The 16811-nt window shown below is 37.4% G+C and overlaps 1 protein-coding gene across 1 annotated transcript in view; it reads left to right on the top strand.

Moving 5' to 3' along the window:
• The window catches only part of LOC108573162 (heparan sulfate 2-O-sulfotransferase pipe), a 102044-nt gene that overhangs the window by 17100 nt on the left and 68133 nt on the right, over nucleotides 1–16811 (top strand). The window contains exon 2 of the mRNA XM_017935549.1: nucleotides 5973–6121. Within this exon, the coding sequence (XP_017791038.1) occupies nucleotides 5973–6121 (149 nt within the window). The remainder of the gene's footprint in view (nucleotides 1–5972; nucleotides 6122–16811) is intronic.

The raw sequence follows: 16811 nt of genomic DNA, 5'->3' as shown, positions 1-16811 counted from the left end.
CGTTAAAAATCGTAAGTTAAGGGGTTAAGGTACTTATTAAGAATGTAAAATAATTTTTTTAAATGTTTTCTTGCGTGATTTCACCTCGTAGATTTGCCTGAAACAAAAAGTTCTGAATTAGTATGAGTGTAAAAGATACGACTTCCGATACACTTATCTAGAAAATGTGAATTTACGAAAATTCAGGAAGCAAAATTTAATTATTGCATTTGTTTGTTTAAAACTTATGAATGGAGTGTGAATTATCTACAAGTAGTGTTAACATTAAAGAGACAAGATACCTAATACTTCAGTTTAAAAATATTTCTCTTTTTTGCATTTTAAATTGAATCTCGATTCACATAGGAATCGTACCTTCAACGATCAATTCAGAATCTATATTTCATCCGTTTAAACTAATTACCGTAATCAGTTCGATTGATCCATTATCTTGGACGTAACAATTCGAGTCGCTTTACCAGCAATTACATAAACAATCAACATTATTATACGGTAATCAACAGTAGTGATAATATTAACAGTAAGCAGAAAGCGTATCCTCGCTTTAATAATTGAAATATTAGTCGAGCATTATACACGTTAAAATGTAAACGCTTGGAATTGCGCACAGTAAACCAATTAACAGATCTCGATATATATTAACGTTGGTAATTTCTGCCTGATAAAAATGAACAAGAAGAAAAAGAAACTCGAGCAAGCCATTTTTTTTTACCTTGTTAATTGTGTTTATCGAAGCACTCGATCGTCGGCTGTTTCACAACCGAAAACGTTGCTTCGCTGTTTTCCGTATACGAACCTCGTTCGATTAATTTCACGGTGATTTGGCAATCTAAACGTCGGAGCAATCATAATGTGTTACATAAATGTCTAACAATTTCGACAATTAGCTTCACCTGCAGCCATCGTTATCTCGAAATTTTCAATTCTTTCGTGATTTCTGGCGAGAATTATAGCGTCAATATTTTTCTCGTATACAGTGATATTCTGAAGTCATGAAATATTCGTTTGTTCGGCATTTAGTGAAACCGAAACGCTGGAGAATTTTAAAAAATCGACAGCGAAACGAGAGACATAGCTAATCCTCGGACAGAAAATGGCGGGAAAATCGCACGCATTGCGGATGCCGGGTCAAATATGACCCAAAGCTGGCACATTTCTTAATTTTACTAGGAATTGTAGGGTTTAAAATTGTACAAATATATTACGACTAAAATAAGAAAAAATAGTGATAATATAAGAAGAGGAAAGTTGTGACTCTGTTTCGGTCGAAATAAGAAACTTCTAATACCTGCATTTGTCGTTCGAAGGTTTCAGGAAAATTTAGAAGCTTGTATAAAAATTAGGAAAAAATATTTTAGTAAATCGTAAGTGAGTTTCTTTATTTCACGTAAGAATTTGGATAATTCCCACCTACTTACAGTCAGAAAAAATTGCAAACTTTTTACAAAAATTTATTACTTTGTACGTTACTATTTAATATATATTAATTTTTTTCTTAATTTTCAATATTTCGTGTTTAACAAACTTGTATTACATAAAAGTTTCTCCTTTCGTCGCTACTCGTTCTTATTCCACTCATCGCATGATTTCTCTCAAAATTGAGAAATTATCATCAAGGATAATAAGAACACGGGCAGCAAGTATAAACGAGATCGAATATTTCAACGGTAAGGTGGTAAACCTGAATTACATCATTCCCTAGCAGCGAGTAACGTAATATTATGCAAACTCGCGCTTCGTTTGTTTAATAGAAAAAGCTCCTCGGAAAACCCGGTTCTACCGTGGATGGTGATATAAGGAACCTTTTACCGGAATTTCTGGTTCTCGTGGCCACACATTTTTGCCTGCCCGACGATCATGGAATATGAAATTACGCGGTGTGCGCACGTTGTTGCGCGTGTGTTGCACGTCCCAGCCTTTGAAATAATAAAATGCTATTGAGGACCGCCGACGTAACACGAGAAAATTACCAAGTCGCCCTTAAAGAGCATGTTCGACACCGTAAAAATAAACGTTCGATATTTAATTTTATCCCTTCCTGTACGAAGAGCTACAAAATGAATAGATTATTCTTCTATCGGATGTGTAACGCTATTGCAGCGTGAAATTTATGGTCCGGAACAATATCATCGCGATGAAACTGGTAGGAGAATTTTAGCGCTGCTTCTCAGTCGTTAATTCTGCTTGAAATGAAATTAAGTTATTAAATTCATTTGTTTAGACCGGAGAGACGACTTTGTTTTTCCTTTATGCGTATTCTGATTATGTTGACAGTGCTGTGCGGAACGTTTTTTTTTTTTTGCCTGTTTAAGTGTTAGAAATTTTCATCGATTCGTTTTTACGTGAATTTTGGGAATTTAATAAGAATATGTTGGGCGTGTGGAATAATTATGTTATGCTATGACAAACATTTTGTTAAATACAATTTTAAAGGTAGTGTAGTGTTCTAGAAATAAAAAATTTTTAAATGTAGAAATAAACAATTTTGAAGCTAGTGCATTATTCTGGAAATGAAAAATTTTAAAGGTAGTGTAGTATTCTAGAAGTGTAAAAATAAAAAATTGATAGATACTTTGAATAATTCCAAGTGACATTTTTCCATGTTAATGGAAACTAATTCAGTATTATCGTCTTTTTGCTATCATCAAACATTCTAATGCAACTTTTCGATTTTCCTTGAAACTTTCACCAAACAACTGATAAATCTCCGGTTAGCCAATACCATTACCAAAGTATTAAACGATGCACTCTCAAGCCAAAATGATTAACTCCACTTTTTCAAATTCTTCCAATTTTAATTTCTGAGTGGCACAAATAATATTCGCAGCAATAACAGTACAACGTAATGTTACTAAATTTTCTTCACACACCGATTCAAATCGAACGTTACAGTGACATAAATACTTCTCATCCACGTGCATGTCGGTAATAGAGACATTTTAATTTGTCACCGTTCCACGAAAGAATTTCACTTCGCAATCGTAATTACACTTGGTCCACAAACTCACAAACCGCACACGGTGTAGGCATAGAGCAGTGGAAGAACAGTTCAGTTCTCGTGTGGAGAGGCAACGGTGGCAACCTGAGAGCGCAATTTTGCATCTCCCTGGTGACGGTTGTCCCTTCACGGTCGACGAGGGATCACTTGAAACCAGGCCGTACGTGAAGCATCTCCGCGAACAGGATGATCAATTATGAGACAGATGACTTCGCCATGCCCTGTTTCCCCTGGCGCTGACAACCCACATGACAGCCCGCTCGTGACACGTCACGTTGCGAAAAGAGGCGTCCGCCTCTTCTCAAATATTTTGCCATTCCTCCTTTATGTGCCATTGGAAAGCCTTTCCAGACGAGCTTGTTCAATGTGTGCACGACTATTTCGGACTTATACGTATAGCAATTTAGGCGACAGCTGATCGGTAGCGTGAATAATGGCTTTCTTACAGGAAGGCGCACCTGTGCTCGAGACTAAGTTTAATTAGGGAAATATTACCTGTGAATGTGAATGGAAGAGAAAGCTTTGGGTATTTGTGTAGGGGATTTATGTGAGGAGGGATAGTAAACTCGAACGGACTTTTGACTTTACTATATTTATTAATTGTTTATATCGCTACGTGCTACGCTAAGGATGTCGCTCAATCAATCGCTGGATTCATACTGCCTTTCGCTCCCTCGCATTCGCCCTAATGTCATCTTGCATACATGCACACTTTTCGTTAGAAGAAAACACACACGCACTCACGCACTCCTCGCCTGATTACTAAAATTAAACATTCGTTCAATATCTTTCGCGCTATCCCAAACACTCGACCTGGCACGCCGGTCCTTACCGCTCCGGCCATAGACCCTCACGCATTCACACAGCAACGCATTCATACAAACAACGCACTCACGCTCGGTCATCCCTACATTTGTAATAGTTTCTTTCGAAGAGATTTCTGTATTTATCTGTGAGGAATTTAGGTTTGCAGCCTTTAGAAAACAGTACAGAAGTTGTAATTACGTGAAATCTGTACGATTGTAATTAATACGGTGTTGGATTCTGGAGTAAATTATTTTAGGGAATAAGAATTTTTAGTTCGGAGCGTTGAACTGATTACAATTATACTTTGAATTTCTATGTATACGAATATTATTAGAATTTATGGTAATAAATTAAATGTTAGAAAGTCCAAAAAGCGAAGGCTTGAGTGGGCCATGTGCAGTCCTCTGCTGCGTTTCCCCCTCCTAGGGATAGTTCTGCCTCAAGGCTAAGGAAGGCCATATTGCCAAGGGGGTCCTCTTGACTAGTTTTTTCAGGAAGGACAGAATTGTATCAGCACTCGTGCAGCATAGTTCAAAATACAAGGATTCACTCTCTTTAACCGCCCACGTGTAGATTTTATTCCACCGCTCACCACCGCTATCCTGACCGTTTTTACCTTACATAAAAGACATTATTCTCTATTTTGATACGCGAGGAAGGCACCTCGCTACGCAATTAATAAAGCAAGCATCGACAAGACGTTGAGGGAAAAAAAACATATCAGCGTCACCCGTACTAAACAGATGGTTACTATGTTATTTTTCTATATATGTTTATATTAATCTCTCTCAGTACGTTGATCATTTTTGCTGTTACTATTACACAGACACGCGCTCATTTCTCCTAATAATCCAACAAATGAAAATGAAGCTTCTACTATAATTTCACTTTAAAATGAAATTCAGAGATCTAGTTATGTATTTGTATACATGTTCTCGTATACATCGCCTCGAACGGCAAACCGCGCTCGTCAGTTGATTCACTCGTTCGCGTGATCCTCCGCGACCGCGAGTAACGTAAACACTCTGTCACCTTCCCCGCGGAAGTCCTCATCGTCGTACTAGCTAGCATGTTGGTATCGGTACCGGGGGGGAGAGGAACCAGGTTGAACCGAATTGTTGTCGGGGAAGTCAGTTGGCTTCAAACGCTCTAACGATTAAGACGATTCCGATCCAGCTTTGGCATCGGCGAACCTCGTGTACTGCTCTTGTATTGTACCAAGCATTGTATTAAAACCTACGGCATTTCGCCTATTAAATCTTGTCGCAAACCCTAAGGGTTTCTGTTGATACTCGCGAGATAACAATACCTATACCCGGTGATTCGTACGCGAAGAGTTGATTCATTAATATGCAATATTTAAATTTCAACACAAACTTCAAACTTTCATTCTTCAAACTCCAACAAACTGCTGAACTATTTGAATAATACTAAATACTTGCTCAACTATATACATTTGTCTTTACTATGTCGGACACTTTATCGAAGGTTTCTGATTTATTAAAATCTTCTAACTTTCATTCTGCAAACTCCAACAAACACCGACACAATTTGAATAAAGTAGAAGACATTTGCTCAACTAAGTCCAGTTTTCTTTTCTTTTCCACTACACCAGACGTTTTGTCGAAAGTTTCTGATTTATCAATGTCTTCAAACTTCAAACTCTAACAAACAAGCGAACAATTTGAATAAAGTACTAAATACTTGTTCAAATATATTCTTTTTTTTTTAATACGCCAGACATTTTAGTGAAAGTTTTTGATATATCAATGTCTCCAAACTTCAAACTTTAACAAACAACTGAACAATTTGAATAAAGTACTAAACACTTGCTATATTATATCCAATTTTTTTTCCAATAAGCCATTTTATCGAAAGTTTCTGATTTATTAATGTCTTCGAACTTCAAACTTCATTCTTCAAACTCTAACAAACGAATAGAGTACTAAACACTTGCTCAATTATATCCATTTTTTTTTCAATACGCCAGACATTTTATCGAAAGTTTCTGATTTATTAATGTCTTCGAACGTCAAACTTTAATTCATCAAACTGCAGCAAACACCGGAACAATCTGAATAAAGTATATACTAAATACTTGCTCAATTATATTCAATTTTTTTTTTCTCATTACGCCAGATACTTTATCGAAAATTTCCATTTCCAGGACTATCGAGCTGATCGCTCTGATAGCGATTTCCAGCACCCTCTTCCTTTTCCTGCACACCAGAGAGCTGCACTCGCGTCTGCGAAAAATGGAAGTTCGCCTTCAACCTGGCGAAGACGAGATGCTGTCGGCGAATCAACTCTCATCCGGTGAGTTTTTCACATTGCTCCACCTCTTTCTGAACTTTCTCGATTCATCGAGCGAGGCACGCGGTATATCGTCAATGTATCAACGTATACGGTTCGAGACTTGATAGCCAGCTGAAGGTACAACTACTGTTCAATCGATAAATACATCTTCTTCGTGGATATTTTATCCGGAGAAGGCCGGAGTTTCGAATCAATTGGAAAGCTGCCTGCATAAAGTGTTCCGGAGGAAAAGTGATCCCACCGTAATTATTTACACCCTTGGGGCAGGTAACGACGCTCGTAAAATTGCGAGCGGAATGCTAGCTTTCTCATAAAGGAAACGAATATTACCTTTGATTCAATCTGCACAGCGTGGTTACGTCGAAACTTTGTTATTTTTTTTATTTTATTATTTTCGTGAGAGCTAAATCGCGAGAGTTACAAAGCAGAAGCGCGAAACACTGTTTCCTTTGCGTTGCTGATATAATTTTATCCAATTAACTATCGCGAAACGTAAATTTCTAAAACTTCGGAAATTAAAAGAAATTCTTCTAGCTTCGAAATTGATTATTAAAATGAATAATTATACTCTACGCGTTCTCGTAATTGGAATCATTTACGATACAAAATATGCGCCGAGAATCTGAATTTCATGGAAGAAAAAAAGGGATATCAGGAAACGAATGAATAAATTCAGCAACAAATATTTCAGGAGAAGTCACGTGTCTTCACATAGTTAAGATAAACACGCAGTGGAAAAAAAAGTAGCGTTGTTAATTACCTGAGAAAGAAAAAAGGACAAACCACCTTCGAATAATTCCAAGATGCGACCAATAATGTGCACGCAATTCTGTTGCACGCCATCCTCGCGCGCTTAATTATGTTGAGAAACCTCGGAAATCTGGCATTATCAACGAAACGTCACCGCTTATCCTTCAGTTTTCCGCAGTTCCCGATGTAATTAAGAGAAGAAAAATTTTCATCTTTAATCGGCCAGAGGGAAATTTCTAAATTGGCTCATAGAATGGAGCGCACAGTGAACACGCGCGCGTATTATACCGACCTCCACACTCGAATATCCTTCAAGGAAGGCCAGACTTCCCGGTTGAAGAAGGTCAAGGTGTGAGAGTGAACGTACAAAGAGTCGACGTCTACTATACAGAGGAACGTGCGTTTTACTTGTGTATATGTGTGTATCGTTAGATGGTTATCGTTGTGGCGCGTAGCATTTCGCATTCGCGAGATACGTAACGGTATTGGGGCCCTCGTTTGTCTGTAACACGCTAATTAGCCGCTCCGGATCCTCCACGTCGTTCTGGTTCTCTCTTTAACGCGACCGCTGTTCCCAATTTGTTGCCGCGTATTTTACAATCAGATCGATTAATCGCGTTCCCGGTGTTCGTGGAATTAGGAACAATCGCGATGAAACCTGGATGTTTCGTATGGCGAGCGAGGGGAATTTTAAGCGACGAGTTTCTTGGAATTGTCGGGATGAATTGAAGAGTAGTTTTGTTAAACGTTGAGAGATAAGATTTTAATATCACTTATGTAGGAACCTAGGGAAAAATATCGAGGGATCCACCGGGAATCGAACCCGGGACCTTCGGCTTAGCAAGCCGAGGCTTTGCGCGCTACGCCAACCACTCCCTCTCTATTGTCCCTTCGAGGTTTCCTATTTGGGCATGGAGGCCCCGATACTACACTCGGCCATCCTGAACTGACATTCGCCCTCGAATGTCCTCAGTGCAACACAACTCAACACTTTCGGGCACACTCCCCCACACAGTGGCACACAGCCGAAAAAGGACGTGCAACCCTCAACATGTTTTCATCGCACACCTCCTGGCTTCGGTGTAGCCGTAGATGCCTCCATCTCGGACGAGCCTTCATTTGTAGGAACCTAGGGGAAAAATATCGAGGGACCCACCGGGAATCGAACCCGGGACCTTCGGTTTAGCAAGCCGAGGCTTTGCGCGCTACACCCTCTCTATTCTCCCTTGTCGGTTTCCTATTTGGATATGGAGGCCCCAATACTACACTTATGATATAGAGGGTGCCTCATTTATAACGAATATACACTTATTTTGTACGAATCTTATCGGTACAAGGTTTTGCACGCTGATCTAGAATTTTGATTTGTTGAAAATTCGTGAAAATAATTTTTGCACGAAATTCCAGAAAAAGAGAAATTAATTTTTTCGGAGAAATGTCATATTATTTTCTATTATTTATATTATTATAGTGTCTATCCATATCTATATTATTTTATGAGAAAAAATGGCTAAGAGAAGTTTGTATGGTTGGAGGAAGTTAGAAATTGAATAATTCTAATAGAAACGAAGTGTTCGTGTAGAAATTCTGCTTGCACACTATTCACGAGGCACTGAAAAAGTGAAGATACGGCGTTTTTTAGAAAATTAATTTTTATATTTCCCAAGTGGTTTGCTTTAGTATGAACATTGCTGTGGCTGAAGGTTCTGTGGTTGAAAATAATTATTTGCTAATAACTATACTAAATTTCGATTAGAATACCCCTTACTTCTTATACTTTGCCCGCTGTAACGTTTATCTCTAATGAAATACATTTTATTTGACTAAATTTAAAGCCACTTAAACGAATGGTATTTCGAATTAGAATCAGTACAAGCAGTTACAAGCAAAACCGATGAGTTTATGTACGTACTATAATTACCAAACAAGTCCTACTTCGAAGAACGAACATAATAAACTTTAATATCAACCAATTAAACAGGAACGCGTACTCGAAAAAAGATTCTAAATAAATTCAGCATTCAAACCTAATTCGCGTCTCATCCTTACTTTATCATTTTCACAGCATCGAGCAATATTTCATAAAAGTATCCTTCCGTTTTCTTCCCCTAATGTGGAACTTTTTCTTTGCATACAGAGAAGACGAATCTTTGTTCGAAAAGATTTATCATCACGAAACTCCCGATAAAAGATAGAAAAGAGAAAAAACGTCGCGGAACAGTGCTCTTAAAAAAAAAAAAAAAAAATCTACGTAATTATAAATATTCTTAATTGAGTAGCTGATTGTGGAATAGGATGGAAATTCCTCCGACGATCTTCCACTGAGATAAAACCAGCCGCGCGATTTGTGTAATTAGAAATATTCCAAGTACGCGTAGGAAAGTGTGTGTGTGTGTGTGTCTAGTTTTATATGGTATATCGGAAATCGAAAGTGTAGGGCAGGAAGAAGATGGTGATGAATCGCTTTTCCTCCCTCGTGCTCGCATGCATGTACCAGTTTATGCTCGTCGTGTACACATGTTTCAGTTGTAGGCCATTGATCTTTTTACCATGAAAACGGCTGCAGTAGGTGTTTGAAGAATTACAGTATCACCTGAAAAATTGTCTTTTACGCTTTCCAGTAACGGCGCGCGATCAATCTTGTTGCGCTGCTTATGAATCATCGATGGTTATACCGTTTTCTATCTCGCACGGTGTCTTCTTAACGCGTTCTCTATTAAACCATATTAATCGTTAATTATTGGTGATGGAATAATTTTTTTTTTTTTAATTTGTTGCCTATCTGTGGATCATCGAGTCTGTAAGGGATACTAGATTGAGGTCAATTTTTGTTCGAGTAGTCAAGTGGAATATATGCTCCTTATTGGTCAGGAAAGGGTTGTGCAAACTTTTGGAGTGACCCAAATTTTTCTTTAAATCACTTTTCTATAGGACTAGGTTTATCTTAGGGACGATTTATATTTAAAGGGCCATTCAGATGCTTTTTGGACTGTGAAAATATCGAAAAATGAAGTAAAAATGAATGAAAAATGAAGTTTTCGAAAGTAGGACATCAAGAATCACACTTTTTCGAATTTAACTTTTTTCCGTATTTTGTATGGTTTTATATGTATTCGCGATAATATGAAAATTCACAATTTTTGAAGAGCTGTTTTCACCCCCTAGAACCACTTCATTGTCGAAACAAAAATTTATTTTATTGAAGTACATTTCAGCAAAGTTTCAAAATTTTTTTTGAATTTTCACCGTGTAATTTTAACGCTAATTTTACAGTTCTCGAGATTCGTATTAAAAGAGAAACGTCGAAAATTGAAGTTAAAATTCGAGAACGAATTTCGATGGATAACAGATGAAATAGTATACGAAGAGTTGCATTGTTCTAGTTACACGTTACACGGATTTAAGTTCGAAAAGTGTAAATGAATGAAAGAGGTTAGATGGATTTTTCTACGATATCTTTCAAAGTCTCTTCATCATACATTATACTCCTGCTTGAAGAGAATGGATGCATCGCTTCGTTCAGAGAGTTCATATCTCTTGACCTCGTTTCTAGCGTTCTACTTATTGTCAATGTAGAAAGAATTCTCCTCTTTGCCGCGACTCCGCTGTGTGCCACTCTCATTAAGGACAATTTCAAAACTGAATCGCATTATACGCGACTGATTGATATGTACGAGTCTTTTTCTTCTTCTTTTTCTTTTTTTAAGCACACCAGGAAACGAAAACTAGAGCGCTTTCAAAAGGAGAAATATTATCACAGAAACGTTACCCTTTTGTAACGAGAAAAAAAGATAATTATTCAGCAAGAAATATACGTATGTATGTGGTGTGTAATAATTCGTTGTTACGTATACAATTTTTCTTTCGTACTTTATCCCCCTGGTTACTGAATAAATATGAAAAATCTGGAAGTTACACAAACCTAATTAGAGATTTTCGAAGGATAATACAAAGTAACCAGTAATGAATAACATATCGTTGTTGCGAATTTTTTTCATTCAATTTCCATTTTTTAGAAACATCTTTGATGCGGTAATTAACGCAGCATTGCGTCTGGTACGCTTTCGTTTTCAGTCTGAAACAATTGGTTCCATTGGAGGAACCAAGAACGAACACGTACATGAAAAATCTTTTAGTGAAGCGTAATAATCGTGGATTTTCGCTTCGGTTACTTATCAAGCAGCTAATTAACCTTCTTGAAAGTGTTAACTAGCATTCGAAACAGTCACGATATATTTATATAATTTTAAACAATAGTAAAATTAGTAAAATTCAAAATTTAAAAATGTAAATTAAAGTTAGCACAGTATAGTATAGTAAAATTTAAAAAACAAGTGATGTCGTTTGCGTACTGAAGAAATTTTAGCATTGGGTCATATTTGACCCGGCATTCGTCGTGCGTGAAACTATCACTATCATCACTTTCGCTGTCTGAGCGTTAATAAATCAAAATTTGCATAAAATATTATTCACTTTGGGTGAAAAGTTTGAATGTTTAAAAAGCTTCAAGCCACGTCTTCACCAACGTAAATTTGCATAGATACGTAAAATAGAGAATTCATCTTTCTTTACGCCGAAGGACACGTATCAATGGAATTCAGGTGCTTCTACGGTTAACTCGATGTTAATGCCCAGCAAGAGTTTTCAGGTGACATTCTACGAATGTGAATTTTCTTTTCCGTAGAACGCGATTTAAAATTCCCCCGTCTTATTCAAGAAAGGAAGTATAAATGCGATTCGAACGTTTGAAAGATTTACTCAGTTTCAACTGTCCTGGAAACTTCAAGCCGCTTTGCACGAACCGAGAATTCCTCGCGTAGACCGCGATTTCCACGTAAGACACCGAGTTCTCCAGCAAATTTCCACGCCGTGAGAATCGAGGATAAACGATTGCATAATTTGGTAAATAAAGTAGCAGGAAGATCGTAATCTGGAGCAAGGGAAATAGGGTAGACGTGTTATCTTCGATAGAGAAGATAAAGATTGTCTGCCTGTCTATAGCACGAATTAGGAATTACGGGCGAAATGTGAATTTTATAGGATAAGAGGAGAGTCTTGTATCTGATTAAGTGTAATTTTAAGATCGCGCCGAGATACGGGGGTGAATTCGTTTTAAAGTTAGTTACTGCGTTCGCTGGTATTATGCTCTCATCCTTGAATCATGAAGAGGATGCAAGGATACGGTTTGGATAAAAAGCAGAATTACGAAATTTCCTGTTTCTTATCTCTTCTATATTTACTAAATTTATTATCGTACCTGAGAGAAATTTTATTTAGAAATGTCTGTATCGTAAGCTTTAGGTGGCAAAAAAAGAACGGAAGTTTTGAAAATATTGATCTGATTTTGGTTGGGAAAATAGCGACAGATGTTCCGAGTGTTTAGTATGAAAGGAGAAACAATTGAACCGATAGTTTCTGAGAAAATCATGAAACAGTGTTGGAAAAAATCACGTTTAAAGATTTTCACGATCTCGAGTCATTCAAACTCTCGTAACTCTTGCAATTTATCCTATTTCACCAAATCCTTCGACAGACATACTCTCTGAACAATAAAGAATGCAAAAATGCGAAAAAAGATATGAATTTTTTTATCCGGAAATTGTAACAATTAGTTTGTTAATTACGAAACTACGGAAGACTGAGATGAAGGTCAACACGAGACAGCAAAAATGAATCGAAGACGAAGAAACGATGTAACTAGAAATTAAGTACTAAGCGTCGTATTTAATCGTTCAATCATAGAAAGTTTACATTACAGGAAATATTTAATAAACCTGAAACTGTAGAATCGCTTCGTTAATAAATACCGAGTGTACCTTAAAAATCTCTGTAACTGATATGAACTAAAAAAATTCAGGAAGATCGTTCGATAAAAATCGAATAAAAATTGATATAGGATCATTCGTATTATCATCAACTGAGATAAAAATGGATTCACAACGTCTACAAAGCAGGAAGGATGTCGCGAAAAGAAGTAGTATAAAAGTCCTCTTCGCTAATTTGTGCGAGTGTTAAAATCACAGTCGTACGAATGAAAGAAGTATTAACGAGATTAGGATCCATAAAACCTCGTCACGTCCTGCGGACGAGATCAAAAGCCAGGAACACCGAATAGATCCTCGTTGATCTTCCACTGTCCATGTACAAAAAAAAAAAAACACAGCCAACGCTAATATTTCATTCTACTTACATCCTCGATGTTGCAGCGATAAATTAGTAGAATCTCGAGAAACTAACGAAAAGAAGAAGAACGTTACATAAACTTGCAATTACTTCCTTTCACCGTCTCACGTCCTGAAATTCGAAGACTTCTTGGATCAACCGAGAACAGCGTAGTAGAAATCGTTAAGCTTCGTTCTCATTGTCCGTGGTACAGGAAAAACGAGTTTTATCAGTCGCGTCACTCTGCTCGGAAAATAAATCTGAAAGAAGAAAAAACGCGTGAAATCCGTTGGATCAGCAGGGACGTTCGTCGAGGTAGAGGAAAAAGGAAATCACGGACGCTCTCTAGCTCGCGTAGAAAATGGCGGGGAGAGGAGGCAGTTGGTGAATTAGCGTGTCGTGCAGGTGGCCAATGGAAGTGAAAGGAGACACGTCCGAGTGGAAGAAACGGGCATGAATATAGACGGAATGAATTATTTCGCCGGGATGGAGAAATGGATTAATCGTTCACCGCGAATAACGCGTCCCGGATGAAAGTCTGGCTGTGATTCTCTCGCGAAAGGACGAGTCTCGAGGCGCATCTCGCGTGTTGCGCGGTGGGGTGAAAGGAAGTCACGTAAGTTAGAGAGGCTGCTCGTAGAAAGGGGTGTTATTTCGACGCGTGTACCGAACGATACGTGCTTGTTAACTTTTGATCCACCTTGATGACTCTTTCAGGCGAGATTGGGTTCGATGAAATTCTTCTAATCTGGACGCACTTTGGATAGGACTTTGTGCCAGTGTTACTTTAGTTTTTGGTGTTATTATTGGGTTAATTTTGATCCACGTTGGTGACTCTTTCAGGCGAGATTGGGTTCGATGAAATTCTTCTAATCTGGACGCACTTTGGATAGGACTTTGTGTCAGTGTTACTTTGTTTTTGGTGTTATTCTTATTATTACTGTTACTGGTTATTATTATTCATTTTTTATTCTTCAAATGCATACTTGCACAGTTTATCCCGAGCGAGACTCGGGCAGTGCGTTAACTAACGAACGGTTTAACTTAAGAGAGACTTTTAGGAAGACAGTTAGAAAGGGACGAGATATCATTATCAGAACTGTGACGTAGGGTTAAAAATAATCACACACGACGTAATTATTAGAAAGGCACGTGTAAAATATGAATTCGTAATTATATTAGACTGTCAGAGGGCGACTTTTGAAACGAACATTTACTATTCTAATATTCTATCTTCTTAATGTTATTGTAATTATTACTGTTATAGATTTGTATAATTTTTAATATTCAATCTCCTTAATATTATACTAACATTTTCTAAGGACAGATATTTTTCTTGTATTTTCATTCTTGCTATGGAAAATACTTCTTTTTATTGATATCCAACATTTATTAGAAATATTGGATTATTTCGGAACCGAGAAGTTGCAAGTTAAAATAAACAGAAATGGAATAATTAGAGTAGAAATAGAAGAATTGAATGAATTGTTCAATTGCAAGTTGTTTGGGAAGTTTGAAAACAATTGTTTCAATATTTGCCACGCTCTAATAAACGTTTGGTTGTTTTGGAACCGAGAAGTTGGAAGCTAAAATAAATAAAAATACAAAAATTGAGCAAATTGTCCAATTGCCAGTTGTCTGGGAAGTTCGAAGATAACGGAAACAACACGTGACTCAGGAAACGTGAAAGATATACAGTTTAAATTACACACATGACACGTATTACATACGTGAATTGTGCATGATTAATTGAACGAAGATTGATGCTGCCGAAGGGAGAGAAATGAGCGTTCGTTGTCCGTGAAAGCGGCGTTATTGTGGTTTAGATCACGATTCAAGAAGTCCGCGTAAAATCCTTCACATTTTCATACTTTCTAGTCACAATCGAAATCTGCGGAATCGAGGCGACTTTCGAAGCGAATTCATCAGCGTTTCTATACACAACTTATTCGATGTTTCATCGTTAGCGCGATAAGGCTCGAAAGGTGAACAAATTTCTGGAGAGATAAGGAACAGAAATTATTAGAAAGTAACACAACCTACACAAAACATTTCATCTCAGTTCTCTCTATTTGAGAAATTAATTCAAGAACCGAATATAGGTAACAAATTAATATCAGATTTGAACCTGCTAATTTCCAATTTATTTGATTTATTTTACCATCTACAAATTTCCTCCAAGTAATAAAAGAATGTATGGAAAGTACAGAGTAGGAAACACTTTGATTTCTCTATGAAAAATCTTGCGAAGGAAACTCATAATCCTAAATACCAAATGAAGCAATTAGCGACGCTACAACACAGAAGTATAGAAAGCAAGAAAAATTCTTATGTCACGATAAATAGACACTAAATCATCCTTTATATTCCTCGATCTTCCCTGCAAGTGACTTGCAAGTGAGACAGCATCCTCGAAGAAAATCTGCGTAGAAAGTTGCTTCAAGTTTCGCAGGTTCAGAGTCATTCAATTTCGAGTTCAACAGCGTTATTCCTCTTGTTATCCTTTTTTCCCCGTCATTTTCCCACTTTCGTAAATGGACATCCATTAATAGTCCGAGAAAAATCGAAGGGTACAAGCGTGGCGATTTTTTCGCTGACAAAAATCGCTTGTTCGAGAAACACGGCGCTCGTTAAAATAGCTTCGTTCTCTTAATCGATGATTAGAGCCGGCGAAAGTGAAGGATCAGTGGGGTAGAAGAAAATGGTGGAGAAGGGGGGAAAAAAAGGAAGGAAGACTCGGTGAAGTTTCTCGCGAGAGAGACGAGTGGAGCAAGATTAACGAGGTGATTTCCACTTCTTCGCGAAGTTACGTTCGCACCTCTACCGTTCACGATGGTATCGCGAGCACACAACTCGTAATACGTCCACGGGGAATGCGCGCCGTGGCCTTTTCATGGTCAGGATCAAGATCGAGAATGAGCTATGGCGTTCCGTTCTCGATCGCGGATACCATTGAACGCGGAAACGATGCTCCATTTGCAGCGACGATCGCCCCTTTTTCGCCATTTTTTATCACTTTCCGGTACACCGGCCTTTTGTTCTGCGCAAAAATCCCCGCTATTGTACAATACCATATACGAGTGTTTAGATCTTGCTTGCTGAAGCAACGTTCATTCGTTCGGTTGTGTTTAATCGATGGTGAATCTTTCGATTTTTTTTTTCGGTGGAAAAATTGATAGAAAAAATCTTTTCTCATTATTTGGGTGAGGATTCGGAGTTTTTCTCAGGTGTGTCAGAAACTTTTCAGTGTAACATTCAAAAATATAAAGAAAAGATATATAGATTGTAAGGAAAAACGAAAGTTTACTAATTATTAAAATATTTTCGATGTGTAGGTAATAAGTAGAGGTATGATTAAGGTTTGTATACTTTGAAAAATATTTATTTATTGTTCGTGTAGATTTTAAAATTGTAAAGTTCGCTGTTTGAATTATTATCGTGTTGAATTTATGATAGTTGAAATTATGGGCTTTTATTGATATGCAGAATCTATTGTAAACGTTTGATTATTTTGAAGCTGGAAAAATGAGCGATCACGTTTCTCTTCGCTATTATTTGTAAGCAGATATAATTCTTAACGTGTCTACATGGAACGCGCGACGTGACTTACTCAAGTTCAATATCTAGGAGATAGTTTATGGTGTCCTTTTCATAAAGAAACGATCGTAAGTATGTGAGTGCTTTAACCATAAAAAAGTATCGTTGCGTTTATGATTATTGTTGTAATATCTTCTGCATCACCTGTTTAGTATTTTTTTAGATTCGTAGATTTTCAAAT

Source organism: Habropoda laboriosa, unplaced genomic scaffold (assembly GCF_001263275.1).
Source record: "Habropoda laboriosa isolate 0110345459 unplaced genomic scaffold, ASM126327v1 scaffold124, whole genome shotgun sequence".
Taxonomy (NCBI): Eukaryota; Metazoa; Arthropoda; class Insecta; order Hymenoptera; family Apidae; genus Habropoda; species Habropoda laboriosa.
The sequence above is the reverse complement of the archived record's forward strand: the minus strand, read 5'-3'. Positions and strand labels throughout refer to the sequence as shown.